General features: G+C 35.5%; 1 protein-coding gene across 3 annotated transcripts in view; it reads right to left on the minus strand.

Annotated features, from left to right (window-relative positions):
• The window catches only part of PHEX (phosphate regulating endopeptidase X-linked), a 564226-nt gene extending 544565 nt beyond the window's left edge, over positions 1-19661 (minus strand). For 2 of the 3 annotated variants that reach the window (XM_053706372.1, XM_053706371.1), the window contains exon 1: positions 19264-19661. In XM_053706372.1, the coding sequence (XP_053562347.1) occupies positions 19264-19387 (124 nt within the window). In that variant the 5' untranslated portion in view covers positions 19388-19661. The remainder of the gene's footprint in view (positions 1-19263) is intronic. The other variant, XM_053706373.1, reaches the window with a different exon arrangement.
• Between the last annotated feature and the right edge of the window lie 816 nt (positions 19662-20477).

Genomic DNA, 20477 nt, shown 5'->3' on the forward strand with positions numbered 1-20477 from the left:
ACAGAAAATAAAAAAATATTTACAAACATAAGAAAAATATTACAACAATTTTAAACTAATTACACCTACTCTAAGCCCCCTAATAAAATAACAAAGCCCCCCAAAATAAAAAATTCCCTACCCTATTCTAAATTAAAAAAGTTACAAGCTCTTTTACCTTACCAGCCCTGAACAGGGCCCTTTGCGGGGCATGCCCCAAGAAGTTCAGCTCTTTTGCCTGTAAAAAAAAACATACAATACCCCCCCCCCCAACATTACAACCCACCACCCACATACCCCTAATCTAACCCAAACCCCCCTTAAATAAACCTAACACTAATCCCCTGAAGATCTTCCTACCTTGTCTTCACCATCCAGGTATCACCGATCCGTCCTGGCTCCAAGATCTTCATCCAACCCAAGCGGGGGTTGGCGATCCATAATCCGGTGCTGAAGAGGTCCAGAAGAGGCTCCAAAGTCTTCCTCCTATCCGGCAAGAAGAGGACATCCGGACCGGCAAACATCTTCTCCAAGCGGCATCTTCGATCTTCTTCCATCCGGAGCGAAGCGGCAGGATCCTGAAGACCTCCAGCGCGGAACATCCATCCGGACCGACGACTGAACGACGAATGACTGTTCCTTTAAGGGACGTCATCCAAGATGGCGTCCCTCGAATTCCGATTGGCTGATAGGATTCTATCAGCCAATCGGAATTAAGGTAGGAATTTTCTGATTGGCTGATGGAATCAGCCAATCAGAATCTAGTTCAATCCGATTGGCCGATCCAATCAGCCAATCAGATTGAGCTCGCATTCTATTGGCTGATCGGAACAGCCAATAGAATGCGAGCTCAATCTGATTGGCTGATTGGATCAGCCAATCGGATTGAACTTGATTCTGATTGGCTGATTCCATCAGCCAATCAGAAAATTCCTACCTTAATTTCGATTGGCTGATAGAATCCTATCAGCCAATCGGAATTCGAGGGACGCCATCTTGGATGACGTCCCTTAAAGGAACAGTCATTCGTCGTTCAGTCGTCGGTCCGGATGGATGTTCCGCGCTGGAGGTCTTCAGGATCCTGCCGCTTCGCTCCGGATGGAAGAAGATCGAAGATGCCGCTTGGAGAAGATGTTTGCCGGTCCGGATGTCCTCTTCTTGCCGGATAGGAGGAAGACTTTGGAGCCTCTTCTGGACCTCTTCAGCACCGGATTATGGATCGCCAACCCCCGCTTGGGTTGGATGAAGATCTTGGAGCCAGGACGGATCGGTGATACCTGGATGGTGAAGACAAGGTAGGAAGATCTTCAGGGGATTAGTGTTAGGTTTATTTAAGGGGGGTTTGGGTTAGATTAGGGGTATGTGGGTGGTGGGTTGTAATGTTGGGGGGGGGGGTATTGTATGTTTTTTTTTACAGGCAAAAGAGCTGAACTTCTTGGGGCATGCCCCGCAAAGGGCCCTGTTCAGGGCTGGTAAGGTAAAAGAGCTTGTAACTTTTTTAATTTAGAATAGGGTAGGGAATTTTTTATTTTGGGGGGCTTTGTTATTTTATTAGGGGGCTTAGAGTAGGTGTAATTAGTTTAAAATTGTTGTAATATTTTTCTTATGTTTGTAAATATTTTTTTATTTTCTGTAACTTAGTTCTTTTTTTTTTTTTGTACTTTAGCTAGTTTATTTAATTGTATTTATTTGTAGGAATTGTGTTTAATTAATTTATTGATAGTGTAGTGTTAGGTTAATTGTAGGTAATTGTAGGTAGTTTATTTAATTATTTTATTGATAGGGTAGTGTTAGGTTTAATTATATCTTAGGTTAGGATTTATTTTACAGGTAAATTTGTTATTATTTTAACTAGGTAACTATTAAATAGTTCTTAACTATTTAATAGCTATTGTACCTGGTTAAAATAATTACAAAGTTGCCTGTAAAATAAATATTAATCCTAAAATAGCTATAATATAATTATAATTTATATTGTAGCTATATTAGGGTTTATTTTACAGGTAAGTATTTAGCTTTAAATAGGAATCATTTATTTAATAAGAGTTAATTTATTTCGTTAGATAAAAATTATATTTAACTTAGGGGGGTGTTAGTGTTAGACTTAGCTTTAGGGGTTAATCCATTTATTAGAATAGCGGTGAGCTCCGATCGGAAGATTAGGGGTTAATAATTGAAGGTAGGTGTCGGCGATGTTAGGGAGGGCAGATTAGGGGTTAATACTATTTATGATAGGGTTAGTGAGGCGGATTAGGGGTTAATAACTTTATTATAGTAGCGCTCAGGTCCGCTCGGCAGATTAGGGGTTAATAAGTGTAGGCAGGTGTCGGCGACGTTGAGGGGGGCAGATTAGGGGTTAATAAATATAATATAGGGGTCGGCGATGTTAGGGCAGCAGATTAGGGGTACATAGGGATAACGTAGGTTGCGGCGGTTTACGGAGCGGCAGATTAGGGGTTAAAAAAAATATGCAGGGGTCAGCGATAGCGGGGGCGGCAGATTAGGGGTTAATAAGTGTAAGGTTAGGGGTGTTTAGACTCGGGGTACATGTTAGGGTGTTAGGTGCAGACGTAGGAAGTGTTTCCCCATAGAAAACAATGGGGCTGCGTTAGGAGCTGAACGCAGCTTTTTTGCAGGTGTTAGGTTTTTTTTCAGCTCAAACAGCCCCATTGTTTCCTATGGGAGAATCGTGCACGAGCACGTTTTTGAGGCCGGCCGCGTCCGTAAGCAACTCTGGTATCGAGAGTTGCATTTGCGGTAAAAATGCTCTACGCTCCTTTTTTGGAGCCTAACGCAGCATTTGATTAAACTCTCGATACCAGAGTTATATTTATGGTGCGGCCAGAAAAAAGCCCGCGGAGCGTTAACAGCCCTTTTACCGCCGAACTCCAAATCTAGGCCTGTATGTCTAGACACCTAACCACATGTGTTTTCATATGCTTACCTCACAGATGGTCATGGTCAGATGAGCCAATCAACAACTGCCTCTGTCTCTGTGGGTGGAGTCACAGGCTCCCAACAGCATAACCTCATTATGCACAAAGATACAGAATCAGTCTTTAGTGACATTCAAGGTGGGACAAGTGCATCTCTTTCTTAGCTTCCTTCCCACTTACTGTGCAATTGTGCACAAGAATTGTGACAGGCAGGCTTAGTAAAGTCAGAGGCCGGGCTAGTAGGTTGATATGCTACTTAGTAATGTCACACCTAGGGGGCATCATTTCATTCTCGGACCCAGGAAGCACAATATTTTGAGCTGTATTCACTGTTCAGATATAGTCCCTTAGGACTATATAGAAAAACATGTTTTGTTTTACTTTTTGGTTTATGTTTGACTTACTTTTGATCAAAAATATTCACTTTACCACAGCCTACCTGTATTATAATTATGTATCCTTAAAGGGACATTTCATTCAAAAGGGAATTCACCATAAAATGTTTAATTATACACAGTGAAAAAACTTTGTAACTTGTTTTGGAAATATTGTATTTTGTAAGTATTTTGTATTTATTTCCTGTAATTTAAATCTGAAAGTGTAGTTTTTACATTGTCTTCAGAGAAACTGGAGAGCATTCCACTGAATTCAGAATCCTGCCGTTCTACATGCTGAACAGTGATTGCTTAATATGTGTAGCAGCTCGTTTTTATCTGTCCATAATTGGCCACAGCAAAGCAGATAAGATTTAAATGTTGTTTTCAAATGTAAAATTTGCTAACACAATGTTTTAAATTGCATTATTTCCTATGCATATATTAGAAATACTGTAAGACCCCTTTAAATTGTATGCCTAATAAAATAAGAGTATGGCATTAATAAACAATGTCCTTTTCACACAGCCTAGTGCCATCAAATTTTTTTACATTGTTTAGCTTGTTTCATCTGTTAACACAAGAAAGTCATAAAAGTCATATGAACACAAAGACCCCTTTTGCAGACATCCCAACCTGCAAAAACTCATTTGAGGGAGGCGGCTTCGTCTGCTACTGCGCCACCCCCCCTCCCCCTCCCTCCCAGTTATATATTGGACACCTTGAAACCCTAAATAAGAGACTTATCATTAAAGTAGCTTCCTACTAAAGTCACATTAAAAAAAAAAAGTAGCTTTATTGCACAACCACTATAACAAACCTATTTTTCAGTGATAGTACGCAGTAAATAAGGTAGTATTTGTGTTTTTATTTTATTAGAATCAGTGGGGGCTTTTTGGTTACTGGTGCATGCTTTGAGGGTTCTATAACATCCCAGCAACTAAAGGCATTTCTTAAAGAAACACTTTTCCGGATTTGGGCCATATTGGATCATAGTACTTGGAGTTTCAGGGATATTGCATTCCATTTGCTGGCATCAGGGAGTCTCTAATACAATCAGGGAGACTCCCTGAATTTCAGGGAGAGTTGGGATGTCTGCCTTTTGTGTCTAAGTTTTCTAAACAAAGAATCCTTAAAGGCCTTCAATCTTTGTTTGTTTAGAAATGACAAGTCAAAATAAATTAATTTGCATGCAAATAAGGCTATTTTTACTTGAGTTTCTTTAAAGGGATAGTAAACCTAATTTTTTTTTCTTTCATGATTCAGATACAGCAGCAATTTTAAGCCAACTTTCTAATTTACTCCTATTATCACTTTTTCTTAGTTCTCCTTGTATCTTTATTTGAATGTAAGCTTAAGAGCCGGCCCATTTTTGGTTCAGAACCTGGGTTGCAGTTGCTTATTGGTTAGCTAAATGTAGCCACAAATCACAAGCTCCGGCTCCTTAGCTCCTACTTTTTCAAATAAAGATACCAACAGAACGAAGAAAAATTGATAATAGGAGTTCATTAGAAATTTGCTTAAAATTGCATGTTCTATCCGAATCATGAAATAAAAAATATAGGTTTACTATCCCTTTAATATCTCTATAGCTAGCCCACTATTATTTCCATGAAAAACCCAACATTGGACCTTAAAGTTGCAGGTGGGGAGGGACATATCAGTGCCCTTACGTGTTTGCTGCCCTTATAAAATCCACAGAAATCATAAACAGGAAACTTGGAACTTGGAGTAGAGAGAGAGGTGCAAAGGCGAATGTGTCATAGTGGAGAGGAAGATGGGGTGAGGGATTTATGGTGTATTTATTGTATATGACATTCAATAGGAAAATGTCCAAACAATTCCAAGAACCCTGCAGGAAATGTATAGATGCAAACACTGCTCTTCAGCCACACCAGGCTAAGATCTGCTTGAATGCAAATCATATCATTAAACTGAAGAACAGTGACATATACATAAACCATATGCTAATCTGAGGCATAAAGCCTAAAAAGCAAACAACCCATCCAAGTTAAAATACAGCCCCTTGGCTGTTGTATTTTCTCACAAAAGAATGGGGTATTGCTTAGTAAATATAATCTATCAAAAGAGAATGTAAGAACACAGCTTTCTATGCCCATTTTTTAGGAATACATCCAAGTGATCATCATATCCTAGTTCAAATATGCAATGTTACCGCATCAGTGCTGTTTAACTCCTTTGATATAATGGGCCATATTTTCATAGTTGTATATGCTAATAAAGTGAGCTCAATAAAGATTAATATATTAATCTTAATGGAACATGAAACCCACATTTTTTCTTTCATGGTTCAGATAGAGAATACAATTTCAAACAACTTTCCAATTTACTTATATTATTTAATTTGCTTCCTTCTCTTGCTATCCTTTGCTGAAATGTTTATCTAGGCAAGTTCAGGAGCAGTAGAGAGCCTAGGTTCTAGCTGTTTATTGGTGGCTGCATAAATATAGTGATTGTGATTGGCTCACCCATGTGTTAATTTAGAAACCAGTAGTGCATTGCTGCTCCTTTAACAAATTATACCAAGAGAATAAAACAAATTAGATAATAGAAGTAAATAAGAAAGTTGTTTAAAATTGTATTCTCTATCTGAACCATGAAATACATTTTTTGGGTTTCATGTCCCTTTAAATTATAGGAAACTGTCAGCACAATCCATCAGTTCAAGTTCAGCCTTCCTCTGATCAACCCAAAAGCCAAATCAGCATATCTTATCTCAACCAGGAGTCCAAAAATCACAGCCCCCAATGAGGATCTTTTTAAGTGCTTATAGGGACAGTCTACTCCAGAATTTGTATTGTTTAAAAATATTAATAATCCCTTTATTATCCATTCCCCAGTTCTGCCAAACCAACACTGTTATATTAACATGCTTTTTACCTCTGTGATTACCTTGTATCTAAGCCTCTGCAGACTGCCCCCTTATTTCAGTTATTTTGACAGACATGCATTTTAGCCAATCAGTGACCTCTCATAAGTAACTCCACAGGCATGAGCACAATGTTATCTATATGGCACACATGAACTAATGCCTCTAGCTATGAAAAACTGTCAAATGCATTCAGATAAGAGGCGGTTTTCAAGGGTTTAGAAATTAGTATATGAGCCTACCTAGGTTTAGCTTTCAGCTAAGAATACAAAGAGAACAAAGCAAACTTGATGATAAAAGTAAACTGGAAAATTGTTTAAAATGACATGCCCTATCTGAATCATGAAAGTTTAATGTTGACTACACTGTCCCTTTAATAAAAAATTCTCAAAAATGCATTTTATGCACTTTCTGTACTATTAGATACCAACTACATAGGCTTTTCCCTTTCATTTGTACATATTTATTGCATTCTCTGCACAATGTCAGTCGCCTCTTTCTGAACACCATCCATTTAGATTTTGGCGCAAAAAAAACAAAACAGTTTGCTTGAGCGTTCTATGTGAAGTTGAGTTTTTAAAATATGTATAGGTTTTGAATAAATAAACCAGTTTGGCTGAATATTTGCTGAATTGGTTCAATATGTTTATGAGTTTAACATAACATGTGAAAAAATAATGTTTAAAAGGTAAACAGATTACATAATTATTTATTATAAAAAGGAATCAACAAATATGTAATATAACTAATTAAAGAAACATATTCAGAAAAAAATTAACCAAATTAGCATTAGTGTAGCAGATGACATCTTCAATACTGGATCAACATTACTTTTTATTTGGGATTTGCCTTATAAAAGGCCAGTGACTCACTTTGCAGCAGATTGCTTAAGCAACCAATCACCTTTTTCCTACAGATTCAGTGGTTGTTTTAAACACTCTCCTTCAGAAGACCAATTGGGAAAAGTTGTATGCCATTTGCCAGTAAAATGGCATACATACCATTGAATACCCAGAACACCTGATTTGGCACTCATTTTTGTCATTAAACCTCAAAGGCACTCTGTGCTATTTGTCATGTCTAATTTGATTTTGTCTCATCCAGTCAGAATATTTATTTCAGGGACCAGTCCAAACAAAAAAATGACATACTTTGGCTCTTTAAAAGGGATGTATTTATTATAATAGAATTCCTGTAGGACTTTTAATGCTTAGAAAAACATAGGGGGTGTAGTGCTAAGAATTAGGAGAGCCAAATGCAAGATTAGAGTTTATTTTTGTGTATGGTTTAAGCATAAACACATCTCTAGGTCATATTATATGCATAGATAGCTTGTCTGTTAATGGCAGATATCACCAAGTCAACATCTCTGGTGTTATTATATAATTAAAAATCGACAGACTATATAATGAGTCAGCAAACTTTACTGCTGTTCTTAGGTTCACAAGGTCAAATCTTAGAAAAGGCAGTTAGTAGCAATATGTTTCACTCAATGGTATGTTTTATCTTGTATATATCTTTTAATGAAAATAAGGAAATAATTGAAAACTTGCATTAATGTCAGAGTGCATGTTAGTACTCAGACACAAAAACCAGGGAAACTCTTGATATCTTATTTGCTTAAAGGGACATTCAACACTTAGTGTAACAGGTTTTAATATTGTAAATTAAGAAACGGAGGTCCGCCTACACTATACCCCTCCTCCCTTGCCGCCTTGCTTCTGTCCTAATCAGCGGCGCTAACTACTCTAATACCCGGTCAATATGGATGCCGAACTCCCCCCACTATTACGTAGCTGCCTTCTTCTTAAACTGATAAGCAAATCAGAATCCAGTCAAAATGCATTCAGATTAGAGGCAGTCTTCAAGGTCTAAGAAATTAGCATATGAACCTCCTAGTTTTAGCTTTTAACTAAAAATACCAAGAGAACAACGCAAAATTGGTAAGTTGTTTAAAATTACATTCTCTATTTAAATCATGAAAGTTGTTTTTGGACTTGACTGTCCCTTTAAGTGATTTATAGAACCAAATTACAGATTAGTCTGTACTTGTAATTTAGAACAGTGATATGTGGGTCACACCATATTAGAGGCAGCTAAAAACAGCCTGTAGTCTCCCAGCAAATCAATCCTTCCCCTTTGTGGATACATTTGGATATATATATAATAAGATAAAATAAGTATGCAATCTATCAAATATTTTATTTGAGCATGCTTAAAGGGACACTGAACCCAACATTTTAAGCATGAAATTTTAAGCAACTTTCTTATTTACTCCTATTATCAAATTTTCTTCATTCTCTTGGTATCTTTATTTGAAATGTAAGAATGTAAGTTTAGATGCCGGCCCATTTTTGGTGAACAACCTGGGTTGTTCTTGCTGATTGATGGATAAAATCATCCACCAATAAAAAAGTGCTGTTCAGGGTACTGAACCAAAAAAAGGCTTAGATGCCTTCTTTTTCAAATAAAGATACCAAGAGAACAAATAAATATTGATAATAGGAGTAAATTAGAAAGTTGCTTAAAATTGCATGCTCTATCTGATTCAGGAAAAAAAATTTGGGTTCAGTGTCCCTTTAATACCATTGCTTGATACATTCTGTGTATTGCAATTCTGAGGTCAGACATGAGATGCCTTGCTGATTACACATCAAAATTCAGCTCAGACCTTCTCCCCACTCAATATGCTAAATTACATTTGCTCAGATCAAAATCTATGTAATAAAAGTTAACAGATAATGAACCCTGTGGATAAGCAGCCGAGAGGCAGGCCTACAATATTCAACTCTTTGAAGCCTAAGTGTATGCACAAGAAACAGGTTTTTCATGACAAGGGAACCACTCATCATCTAGATGTTAAATTATCCCCTGCTGAGCTACATACACATCTCCTCAGATGTCACATCACCGTAAAATAGTAAGAAAGTCTTAATAGCAAAATGTGTACTTTGAAAGCATAAAGGTCCTAGAGAGTTAAAGTTTAGACAAATATTTTCAAATCTTTAATAGGTGCCTCAGACTGTCCAAATAAATTGTATAAATGTATAGTTGTGGATCTGAGAAGAAGTGCCTAACAGTAACATATTAGATAAGTATTTGATAACATTAATGAGTAGCTATATAGTCAATGTAAAATGTTTAATCAACTTGTTTCAAAATGGATAACATTTACGCTCAGCAAGAGATATACAGATATGCAATATTTATATTAATATGGGAAAAATCCAATATAAATATAACTATATGAAATTACATCTGATTTCTAATCTCAAGGTATGTATGTGATATTAAGATGATAACTGAGATATTAATTAGATCAATGTTAAAAATATTAAAATCCTTTTAAATACCCATATATTTAAATGCATAGGAATTACTTCGAAATGTGGTACTAGAGATATACTCATGTTTAGTATGGAAATACCCAGACTAAATGATATTAACCATGTATGGAACATATAGTTATTAAAACTAGTAGATTAAAAGTGTAAACAAATAGGCATTTGATAAATATATATATAAGAATCTGTATTTACTGTTAGCAGTATTGATGGTGAGACTACACTTCTGGTTGTCTGCTGCCACCAGTAGTTCAAAAATGGTATTGCAACCAAAGGTATTTGACTGCTCAGGGAGGTATTTCCCAAAAAGCCTATGAGTTGTTCAGATCCGAGGGCCAATCATGGACAAGCTCTGTTAAGAGCCTATCACAGACAAGCATCCATTTGTGTGTATCCAAAAGATTCACCAATGATTAGAATAAAAAAATGTGGGATCTATCATGTGATATATTCTCTTGCACAGAGGAAAAAAAGGGATCATGCTGCTGAGTTTTAACTCTGTGACTTATCTTGCTGCCTTGGTTTACAGAAAGCAACATTGAGTCCAAACCTTTTATTCTCTAAATTCTAAAGCAAATACATTCATTGTTGTTATAGTTTAATTGAAGCTGCTAATTTAAAGAGCATATCTGGTATTTTAAGTTTATCTTCATCGTCCTGTGTAATTTAGATCTAGTCACATTAACGCTAAGTAATTTTATTTGCTAGAAAAGAATTTGTACTTTATATTTATAAATCAGTTTTACTATTGTGAAATTTCAGATAAATTGGTTATTGTAGTTAAATTCCTCTGGTGTGTTAAGTTATTTGTAGCTATTGTGATATATTTTAAAACTTGTTTTATGGTGGCTAAATAAGAGGTTATTTCAGATCAGATTAATTGGGTAATTATAGACTGTACTGGGATTCTCATGTGAGGTCTTTATTGTAAATAAGGTTCATTTTAGAGATATATTTTGGTTTGCTTTGTAAAGAATATTGTAATGGAATAAGCGTGCATATTTGATTCATAATCTAGTTTCTACATAAATATAATTCAATGTGTAAACAAAAAGCTAACTTATCTAAGAATTTAGGAATAAATATTAATTTCAATTGTTTCGTATATACATGCTAATGGGAGGTTATTTTAAAGATAATAATAAATAAATAAATAATAATTGTATAACCTGGTATATTACAACATTTTACATATATTTTTCTTTTATAAACTGTTGTTAATTCAGCTAAAACAATAAACTGCCGGACTCAATAAACTGTGGCAGGAGTTAAATTAATATTAAACCTCATTTAAGGCCCAATTATATCAAATTCACAGGCATGAAGTTAAACATCCACTGACCCTTTCATGGGCAGAGCTCACTCAATTTTCTAAAAAAGGGGGCAAAATCTGGAATTCCCAACACGTGGTGAAATGAGAAAGATGCTCTTTGGAATGCATATTCTTGTAGGGGAGTGTGAATGTGACACAGAGCACCTAGAACTAATAACATTTTTTTTAAAGCACCTATAAATCAAATGATGCTGTTTTCTGTGTATTTTACCTTGCGTTCATTTTATCTGTATAAATAACACATAGCTTTTTTTTTAAAAAAAAAAACTTGTTAGGTTACTTTTGGGTAGAAAAAAAACAGCAAGATCGTCAGTAGTAGCATGCTAACAGAATACAATGAGACCTGTGAGATAAATTCAGACAGGCACAACGAAAGCCCCTCTTCAGCCCTCTCATCCCTCTCATCCAGGCTGTGAAGCTCAAATTATTTAGTACTTCTGGCTAAATTTTTTAATTTTGTATTTTGAAACTACATTATACAATAAATACAATTTTAAGTGTGCACAATTTTTACAACAAAATTTAAATTTGCATTTCATACATATTCTAATATGAATTTAAAGTTTTGATTTTTAATGCAACCTTTGACTAACATTTTTACAGTCTATTTTTAAGAGCTTCCTTTGCATACAGAAATGTAGGTTAAGTCTGCTATGGCCGATGATTATAGAATCTTCATATCTACAAACTTGTGAAAGAGGGCGCCCTGCTCCATCAATTGATCAATAAATAAAAAATAACATAAAAGTCCACAATTCTCATCCAGAGTTCACAAGCATGTGTCCACATTCATTCAAATAGGAAAAATGGAGTGATCTAGGTGTTCTAATTATAATTCACCCACGCTGCTCCCTGTGATAAGAGGTGGCTCCTCTTCTAAAATTCCACACTAAAAAAATAAAACGACAGGGGCGTCACATGGCCAAGTACAGTCTGTACATGCATAATGAGTAAAACAGTAACACACTTACATGTACAGTAGTTGAGCACACACAGGTGCTGAAAAGTCCCAGCTTGAGGAGGATCTGTCTGATGGGCAAATTTTATTTTTAAAAAAAGTGGACTGACCCTTGCTGTCCATACTGTGATGATTTGCCTTCCATAGGAAAGTATAGGGGTTGCTGCCTGTTCATCAATCCGTCCACACAACATATACTGTGTATTCACAAAATGTAAAAATGGGTTCATTGTAGTAAAAGTTTCACTGAAGAACATTCAGTAGATTTCTTACAATTGCTGATCTCAGACAGGTATGTGTGAAAATGTTTACCTAAATTGGCAGATATTGTTTAGAACATTGTTTCCCCATTATATTACAGGGTAGTTCCATGGAACGCCCATGAAACTCCCATGGAACGCCTATATGTTCACTATGAATGCTATAACCATTGTTAATAAAGAACACAAAAAAATAACCTATATGAGTTGGGGGTTGTGAGTATAATGCACATTTGTATGCAGTGTGTTATTTGCATGTATTATACTGTAAAATAGTATATTTTGTATTTTATGTAAGTTTGGTTTTTTTAAATGTGTTTTTAACATTTGTTGTGTTCTTTTCCTTTTAAGGAAGATTTTGTGTATGGGATATTAATATCAAGTTGAAGACAGTAGCCACAGCTTTGAACTTGTGGATGGCTCTGAGTATACCTGGGATAGTTTTGGGCAGTCCCTATTTTCTTCATAGAAACTGGGACATGTTGTGGGAGGAGCGGTAAGAATGAAAATCCAGAGACATGCAAGATGTGGTGTAAATGCAAGATGTGGTGTAAATGCATATGACTGATTATAGTTTAATAATTTCACACATTGGGGCATATCAGAGAGAATGGGGTTAAATATTTTTTAGTTACTCACATTACGTTGTTTTTATTTTTATTTCTTTTTTTTTAATGACAATGAAATTAATTTGGGTGTTTTCTCCAGTTTTATTTGCAGTATTTTGAAAATACAATGCAGATGTAGTTTGTAATGTTCACTGAAGTAAACAAGCTTTGTATGAAAATGGACATGGCCTATTCATTTTAACACAGCGTGATCAGTTGTTTGTTATGGGGAAATTGCATGATGCTATTATGTGTTATTCTGAATAATTTTATAGAAAACTTAATAGGATTACGGTACCAAATCTGGCAACCAGCTATGTGTATTATTGTTTGTTTTCTTGTAGGCTTGTGAAATAAGAGCCAATAATAAGTTGGGTCATCCAAGTTGTAATCTTTGGGAGTGTGCTCCTTAGGATTTTACTATTGCTTGCTAATTAGGGGATGACTCATGCATATGCACATAGAACACAGGGCAGTGCATCCACACAAAAGCATGACCTCCCAACCATACCACATTTTGAAGGATAGTCTACCCCTGACATATGGCTGCCGTGACTCCAGCACTTGATCACTGAAGATATTAGACATGAAATGTTAGGTATGCTCAAAAGTGGTTTGTCAAAAAGTACTCCACAAGAGTTTAGCTGTGCGTGTGCAATAATGTTGTCCTGGGCTATGTGCATAGCAGTGCTATGGAGCTGGGGGCTGAAAATATAGCAGATAATATCATAATTAAAAAAATGATTATTTGCTTTTTTCACATTTTGCAAATTGCTTAGAACAAATGATTGGAGATGATGCAGTTTATTATATACATTACTTGCATGTCCCATTAAAACAGTAATCCATTCCATGAAAATGTTTAAAGGAACATGGCTGTCCCTTTAAAACCAGTGATCCATCCTTTAATAGTTTTGGGGTAGTGATTAACAACAGTATATAACAGCTGAATAGGTCACACAAAGTTAATACTAATAAATTAGATATCGTACAGGGACATAAAGCCCTTATGGCTAATTCACTAGAAAGCATAGCTGGATAACTGTAAAAAGCTTACTAGAAAATATCACCTGAACACCTCTAGGTATAAAAGGTGATATTTTACCTCAAAATTTCTTCAGCTTACAAGAGTAAGTGCTACTCTTTTTACTGTCATCTGCATGATGAGAAAAACAGCCTCTCAGCTTAAAAAGTTCTGAATTCATACTTTGCTTCACTGTGATCTCTTTGCGGTTTCACAGAAATCTTGTGAGATTTTATAGTAGATTTCCTTAAACTGATGAGGTAAATAAAGTGACTGTGCCAGATGCACGCTCCCTTGCAAGTCCAGGAACAAGCATCCTGAATTTATGCTTAAAGGGACAGTCTAGTCCAAAAAAAAATGTCATGATTCAGATAGGGCATGTAATTTTAAACAATTTTCCAATTAACTTTTATCACCAATTTTTCTTTGTTCTCTTGGTATTCTTAGTTGAAAGCTTAACCTAGGAGGTTCATATGCTAATTTCTTAGACCTTGAAGGCCGCCTCTTAAGAATGCATTTTAACAGGTTTTTCACCACCAGAGGGTGTTAGTTCAAGTTTTTCATATAGATAACACTGTGTTCATGCACGTGAAGTTACCTGGCTGCCATCACTGATTGGCTAAACTGCAAGTCTGTCAAAAGAACTGAAATAAAGGGGCAGTTTACAGAGGCTTAGATACAGGATAATCACAGAGGTAAAAAATATATAAATATAACTGTGTTGGTTATGCAAAACTGGGGAATGGGTAAAAAAAGGGATTATCTTTCTTTTTAAACAATAACAATTCTGGTGTAGACTGTCCCTTTAAAGCCCCTTTACAATGGGGAGAGGAAATTTTGAGATCTTCCTTATTTTACAGAGATGTGTTTAGCTGTTATTTTCTTGTCATGTTTTTTTTTTACAGATATGCTGCATCACTTTCAAGTGATTCAACATTATTTTAGTATCATGTCCCTTTAAGTTTTGAGTGATTGCGGAGAATGCTGATAATTTTTGACGGACAGTTTTTTTGTTGCTCTTTTTTTATTTTTTTTAATGGCCCCTGCATACACCAAACAGTCACCTAGATTACGCGTTTGCGCTAAACAGGGTGCAAAACGAATGCAACAAAAAGTTGCGTTTTCACCCTCCATAGCGCTGCCATTTCGAATTTCTGAAAAGCCTCCTTGTGCGTGCGATATGGTTGCGTTAAGCTCCATACCACACAAAAGCCAAGGGCTGCTTTGATGCGCTCGTGCACACTTTTCCCCATAGACATCAATGAAGAGAGAGTGTTAGAAAAAGAAAAACTAACACCTGAAGTGCGGAATGGCGATCGCCTTAAAGCAACCCCATTGATGTCTATGGGAAAAAAAGTTACATTTAAATTACATTACATTACATTAAAACACCCTAGCATAAACCCCAAGTCTAAACACCCCTAATCTGCTGCCCCCAACATCGCTGCCATTATAATAAAGTTATTAACCCCTAATCTGCCGCTCCCCGACATCGCCACCACTAAATAAAGTATTAACCCCTAAATCTCCGGCCGCCCACATCTCCGACACTAAATTAAACTATTAACCCCTAAACCTAACACCCCCCTAACTTTAAAAATTACAATATAACTCTATTTAAATAAATAAAAACTTACCTGTGAAATAAAAATAAACCTAACATTCAACTATAAATTAACCTAACCTTACTATACTAATAAAATAAAAAAAACTACCAATTAAAATATCTAAATTACAAATTAAAAAAAAAATCCTACAAAAAAATAAAAAATCTAAATTACAACTAAAAAAAACAAATCCTATGAAAAATTTAAATAATTTAAGTTTACCAAAAATAATTAACACTAAAATTCCAAAGAATAAAAAAACACTAAGATTACAAAAATAAACGAAATTATCAAAAATAAAAACAATTACACCTAATCTAATAGCCCTATAAAAATAAAAAAGCCCTCCCAAAATAAAAACACATCCTAGCCTACAATAAACTACCAATAGCGCATAAAAGGGCCTTTTGTAGGGCATTTCCCTAAACAAATCAGCTCAAAACAGTCAATAGGATGAGAGCTACTGAAATCCTATTGGTTGTTCAAATCAGCCAATAGGATTTCAGAAGCTCTCATCCTATTGGCTGATTTGAATTTGAAGAATCAAATCAGCCAATAGGAATGCAAGGTACGCCATTTTGAAACGGCTAACTTGCATTCAACTTTAGTGTACGATGGCTATCATATGAAGAGGACGCTCTGCGCAGGATGGCATCGGCTTCCAGGATATCTCTGTGCCAGGATGAAGATAGAAGATGCCTCTGGGATGGATGAAGACCTCGCCACCTGGATGAAGACCTCGCTGCCTGGATGGAGATGGATGTCCAGACTTCAGAAACCATGAGTAGATCTTCTGGGGTTAGTGTTAGGTTTATTTTTTGGGTGTTTTTTTTTAAGATTAGGGTTTGGGCTTTGAAAAAGAGCTGAATGCCCTTTTAAGGGCAATGCCCATATAAATTCCCCCTTAGGGGGCAATGGGTAACTTAGAATTTTTTTAGAGTTAGGCTTTTATTTTGGGGGGTTGTTTGGGTGGTGGGTTTTACTGTTGGGGACTTTGTATTTTTTTACAGGTAAAAGAGCTGATTTCTTTAGGGCAATGCCCTACAAAAGTCCCTTTAAGGGCTATTGGTAGTTTATTGTAGGGTAGGGGGTATTTTATTTTGGGGGCTTTTTAATTTTAATAGGGGTATTAGATTAGGTGTAATTGTGTTTATTTTTAATCATTTTGTTTATTTTTTTGTAATCTTAGTGTTGTTTTACTGTTCGTGATTTTAGTGTTAATTATTTTTGGTAAACTTAGATTATTTAAATTTTTTTGTAGGACTTGTTTTTTTTTTTGTAATTTAGTTTTTAATTTTTTTCCTTAGTGTTAGGTTTTTTTAAATTTGTAATGTGGGAGGCTGGAGGTTTAGGGGGTAATAACTTTATTTAGTGGCGGCGATGTCGGGGAGTGGCAGAATAGGGGTTAATATATTTAAATAGTGTTGGCAATGTGGGTGGGTGGCAGATAGGGGTTAATAACTGTATTTAATAGTCGCAATGTGGGTGGGCAGCAGATTAGGGGTTAATAAGTTTAATTTAGTGTTTGTGATGCAGGAGGGTGGCGGTTTAGGGGTTAATAGGTAGTTTATGGGTGTCAGTGTACTTTGTAACACTTTAGTTATGAGTTTTGTGAAACCTTTTTGTTACACAAAATCCATAACTACTGCTCTCATATGGCGGTATGGATTGTGTCAGTATAGGCTGTAACGCAAGCATTTTAGCCTCACTGCATGAAAATCCGACACAAAAAACTTCATTTTTTTGAGTGCAGGATTGACGTTGCGTTACAGGCAAAAATGCTTGAGGTATAGCTATACCGACACGACTCCCAATAGTGCGTTCCTACTTTTACGCTGAAATTGCCATTTTTTAGCATTAAAAGCCGCAACGCAAAACTCGTAATCTAGGTGACTGTGTAGTAATTTAAGCATAGCATAAAAGAATAGTTAGGTTAGGTTAATTTATTGTTTAATGTTAGGTTTATATTTATTTCACAGGTAAGTTTTTATTTATTTAAATAGAGTTATATTGTAATTTTAATTTAAAGTTAGGGGGGTGTTAGGTTTAGGGGTAAATAGTTTAACTTTGTGTTTTGCGATGTGGGGGCAGTGGTTTAGGGGTTAATAGGTTTATTTAGTGGTGGAGATGTGGGAGGCTGGAGGTTTAGGGGGTAATAACTTTATTTAGTGGCGGCGATGTCGGGGAGTGGCAGAATAGGGGTTAATATATTTAAATAGTGTTGGCAATGTGGGTGGGTGGCAGATAGGGGTTAATAACTGTATTTAATAGTCGCAATGTGGGTGGGCAGCAGATTAGGGGTTAATAAGTTTAATTTAGTGTTTGCGATGCAGGAGGGTGGCGGTTTAGGGGTTAATAGGTAGTTTATGGGTGTCAGTGTACTTTGTAACACTTTAGTTATGAGTTTTGCGAAACCTTTTTGTTACACAAAATCCATAACTACTGCTCTCATATGGCGGTATGGATTGTGTCAGTATAGGCTGTAACGCAAGCATTTTAGCCTCACTGCATGAAAATCCGACACAAAAAACATCATTTTTTTGAGTGCAGGATTGACGTTGCGTTACAGGCAAAAATGCTTGAGGTATAGCTATACCGACACGACTCCCAATAGTGCGTTCCTACTTTTACGCTGAAATTGCCATTTTTTTAGCATTAAAAGCCGCAATGCAAAACTCGTAATCTAGGTGACTGTGTAGTAATTTAAGCATAGCATAAAAGCCTTGTTGATTCACATAAACTTTCTAAAAATATATTTTTTCCAAAGTTATATCCTTTCTCAAGAGTTCTAACAATGAACTCCTGTTTTTTGTCAGCTGATTACATTCATGGAAAGTTGGGTGTCATGTGCCTATGAGACATTAGTCAGGGGTGCAACACATTAAAACAATAACCTCTTCTCTGATGACAAAGCACACATTTTTAGCATGCAAATATAATTAGTGTCAAATACGTCACCAAATCAAAGCATGTTACAGTAATGAAGGAAGTACAGAACATTAAAGGCATGTATTTAGACTGAGCTGTGTTTGTTCATTTGATTATATAATTAAGTATTTTTAAAAGGAGCTCACTAGTGATATTCAGAAACGTATAAAATTGTAAAGAAAATGATCATACTAAATAACATTATGTCTAACAGCCAAAACATTAAACTACCTAAATATGAATTCAGTACATCAAATTTTAACTTTTAATGTTATTTCTTTTAGTGACAACAAAACTCAATTTTTTCTTTCATTTAGAAAGAGCATGCAATTTTAAACAACTTTTAAATGTACTTCTATTATCTCATTTGCTTCATACTCTTCATATCCTTTGTTGAAAAGCATATCTAATTAGTAGCTGTTGATGGGTGGTTGCACATAGATGCCTCGTGTGATTGGCTCACCCATGTGCATTAATATTTCTTTAACAAAGGATATCTAAAGAACAAAGCAAATTAAATAATAAAAGTAAATTGGAATGTTGTATATTCTCTATCTGAATCATGAAAGAACAAGTTGGGTTTCATGTCCCTTTAAATGAAAATATAGACTACTTTTATGCATCAAGTAGATACTTACTAGCTCTGCATCAAACCACAGCTGCTGAGCAACACAAAGTTAGTAGCCACAGATGATGGTTTTCTATTTATTATTATGATTAAAAATAAAAACAATTACAATAATTGTAAAAAGCATTACAATATTTTGCATGTACAATACAGAAATAAATGCTGTATGAAAAACCAAACATAAGTTAACATACTGATTCTAAAGGAATTGGGAATTCTACCCCAAAGGGACATTAGATGCTTGGTGAGTATTTACTTTATCATCCTTTACTCTGGAAGTTCTCATGTGAACTAATTACTTTCTAATGAAGGGAGCTAAATAAATGAAGGAATTAAGCCAACAACATACATAGATACATGAGGATTAATAAATAAATAAATAACTGCAACTTACCTAGTAAAAGCAAAAGTGCAAGTAATCCTGTAGTGACAATAAACACAGCAAGGGCTATTTTAGTTGCTTTGCTTGCAGATCTCTGAGTGCCTGACTTTGTATTTCCCATTCCATCTGACTCCATAATGGTGATAGAAGAGAAATACCCAAATATAATTGAATATCCTACTGGTTTATTTCTCACACAGTATTCATTCACATATCCATGTCCCACATGAGCTCTCCTTTGTAAATCTTGCTTATACAGTACACATCAATACAATTTCTGTCATCAGACTCTTTCCCTATCTCCTCCTTCCTAAAGGGGTGGGGGGAGAATCAGACACAATTAAAAACAATATTTTTTTTTCCCAGTTCTCTAGTGGGAAACAAAAAACTCAGCTCACCGGCTGGAACTTGCCAAGAGATATGATTACTGGTTGTTAGACAGCTTCTGTTGTTTGCAGAGTAAGTTTAAGAACCAATGTCATGACATATTGCTCTGCCCGATGCTCATATTATCCACATGTTGCTGAAAAGTTGGTCTAACTATTTCTATCAGGAATTCCTCTCTTTAGGCTCTGAACTAACTTTCAAACAAAGTCCTGAGCAGTTAATAAATCATAATAAAAGTTATTTTTGTTAAAAGCCAACTCTTATCTTCATTTTTTTTTTTTAGTTGCTGGAGTTCAGTTTGCTAAGAGTGAAACCGTTTATCAAAATACTCAAGTCTTTTATAGTTTCTGAACCATATTTAGGACATCCTGTAAGATTTTATTTTTGGAAGTTTATAGAGGACTGTGCCAAAATTGTACAGTTCTTTTCAGTACAGACAGTGGAACGTGCCAATTAAGGTAACCTTTATTACATTGTTGTTTGGAATTTTTGGAAACAAACATGTTCTTTAAGCGTACTTCCGTTGAAAATATGTGTGTATGTCCTATCTACATTTAATGATCCCTTTGTCATAAGCAGCTAACTCTTGGCTGCTGTTTGAGTTTTAATCTAAAAAAAACATGATATGCTTAAACAGAAACACTGCCTGGCAATTTAAAATCCCACCTAATCACTGAGGTTCTTTCAATGTGGGGAGGCCACATGCATTTTATAGTAAAAAAAACCCACAGAGTCCTCTAGTGTTTTATAATTGAGACCAAATGTTTGCCTTTCTCAACACAGAAAAAGCAAAAGCTCTAATTAAAGTACTAAATATAATGATTTCAACAAACTAAATT

This window comes from Bombina bombina, chromosome 3 (genome assembly GCF_027579735.1).
Source record: "Bombina bombina isolate aBomBom1 chromosome 3, aBomBom1.pri, whole genome shotgun sequence".
Classification (NCBI taxonomy): Eukaryota; Metazoa; Chordata; class Amphibia; order Anura; family Bombinatoridae; genus Bombina; species Bombina bombina.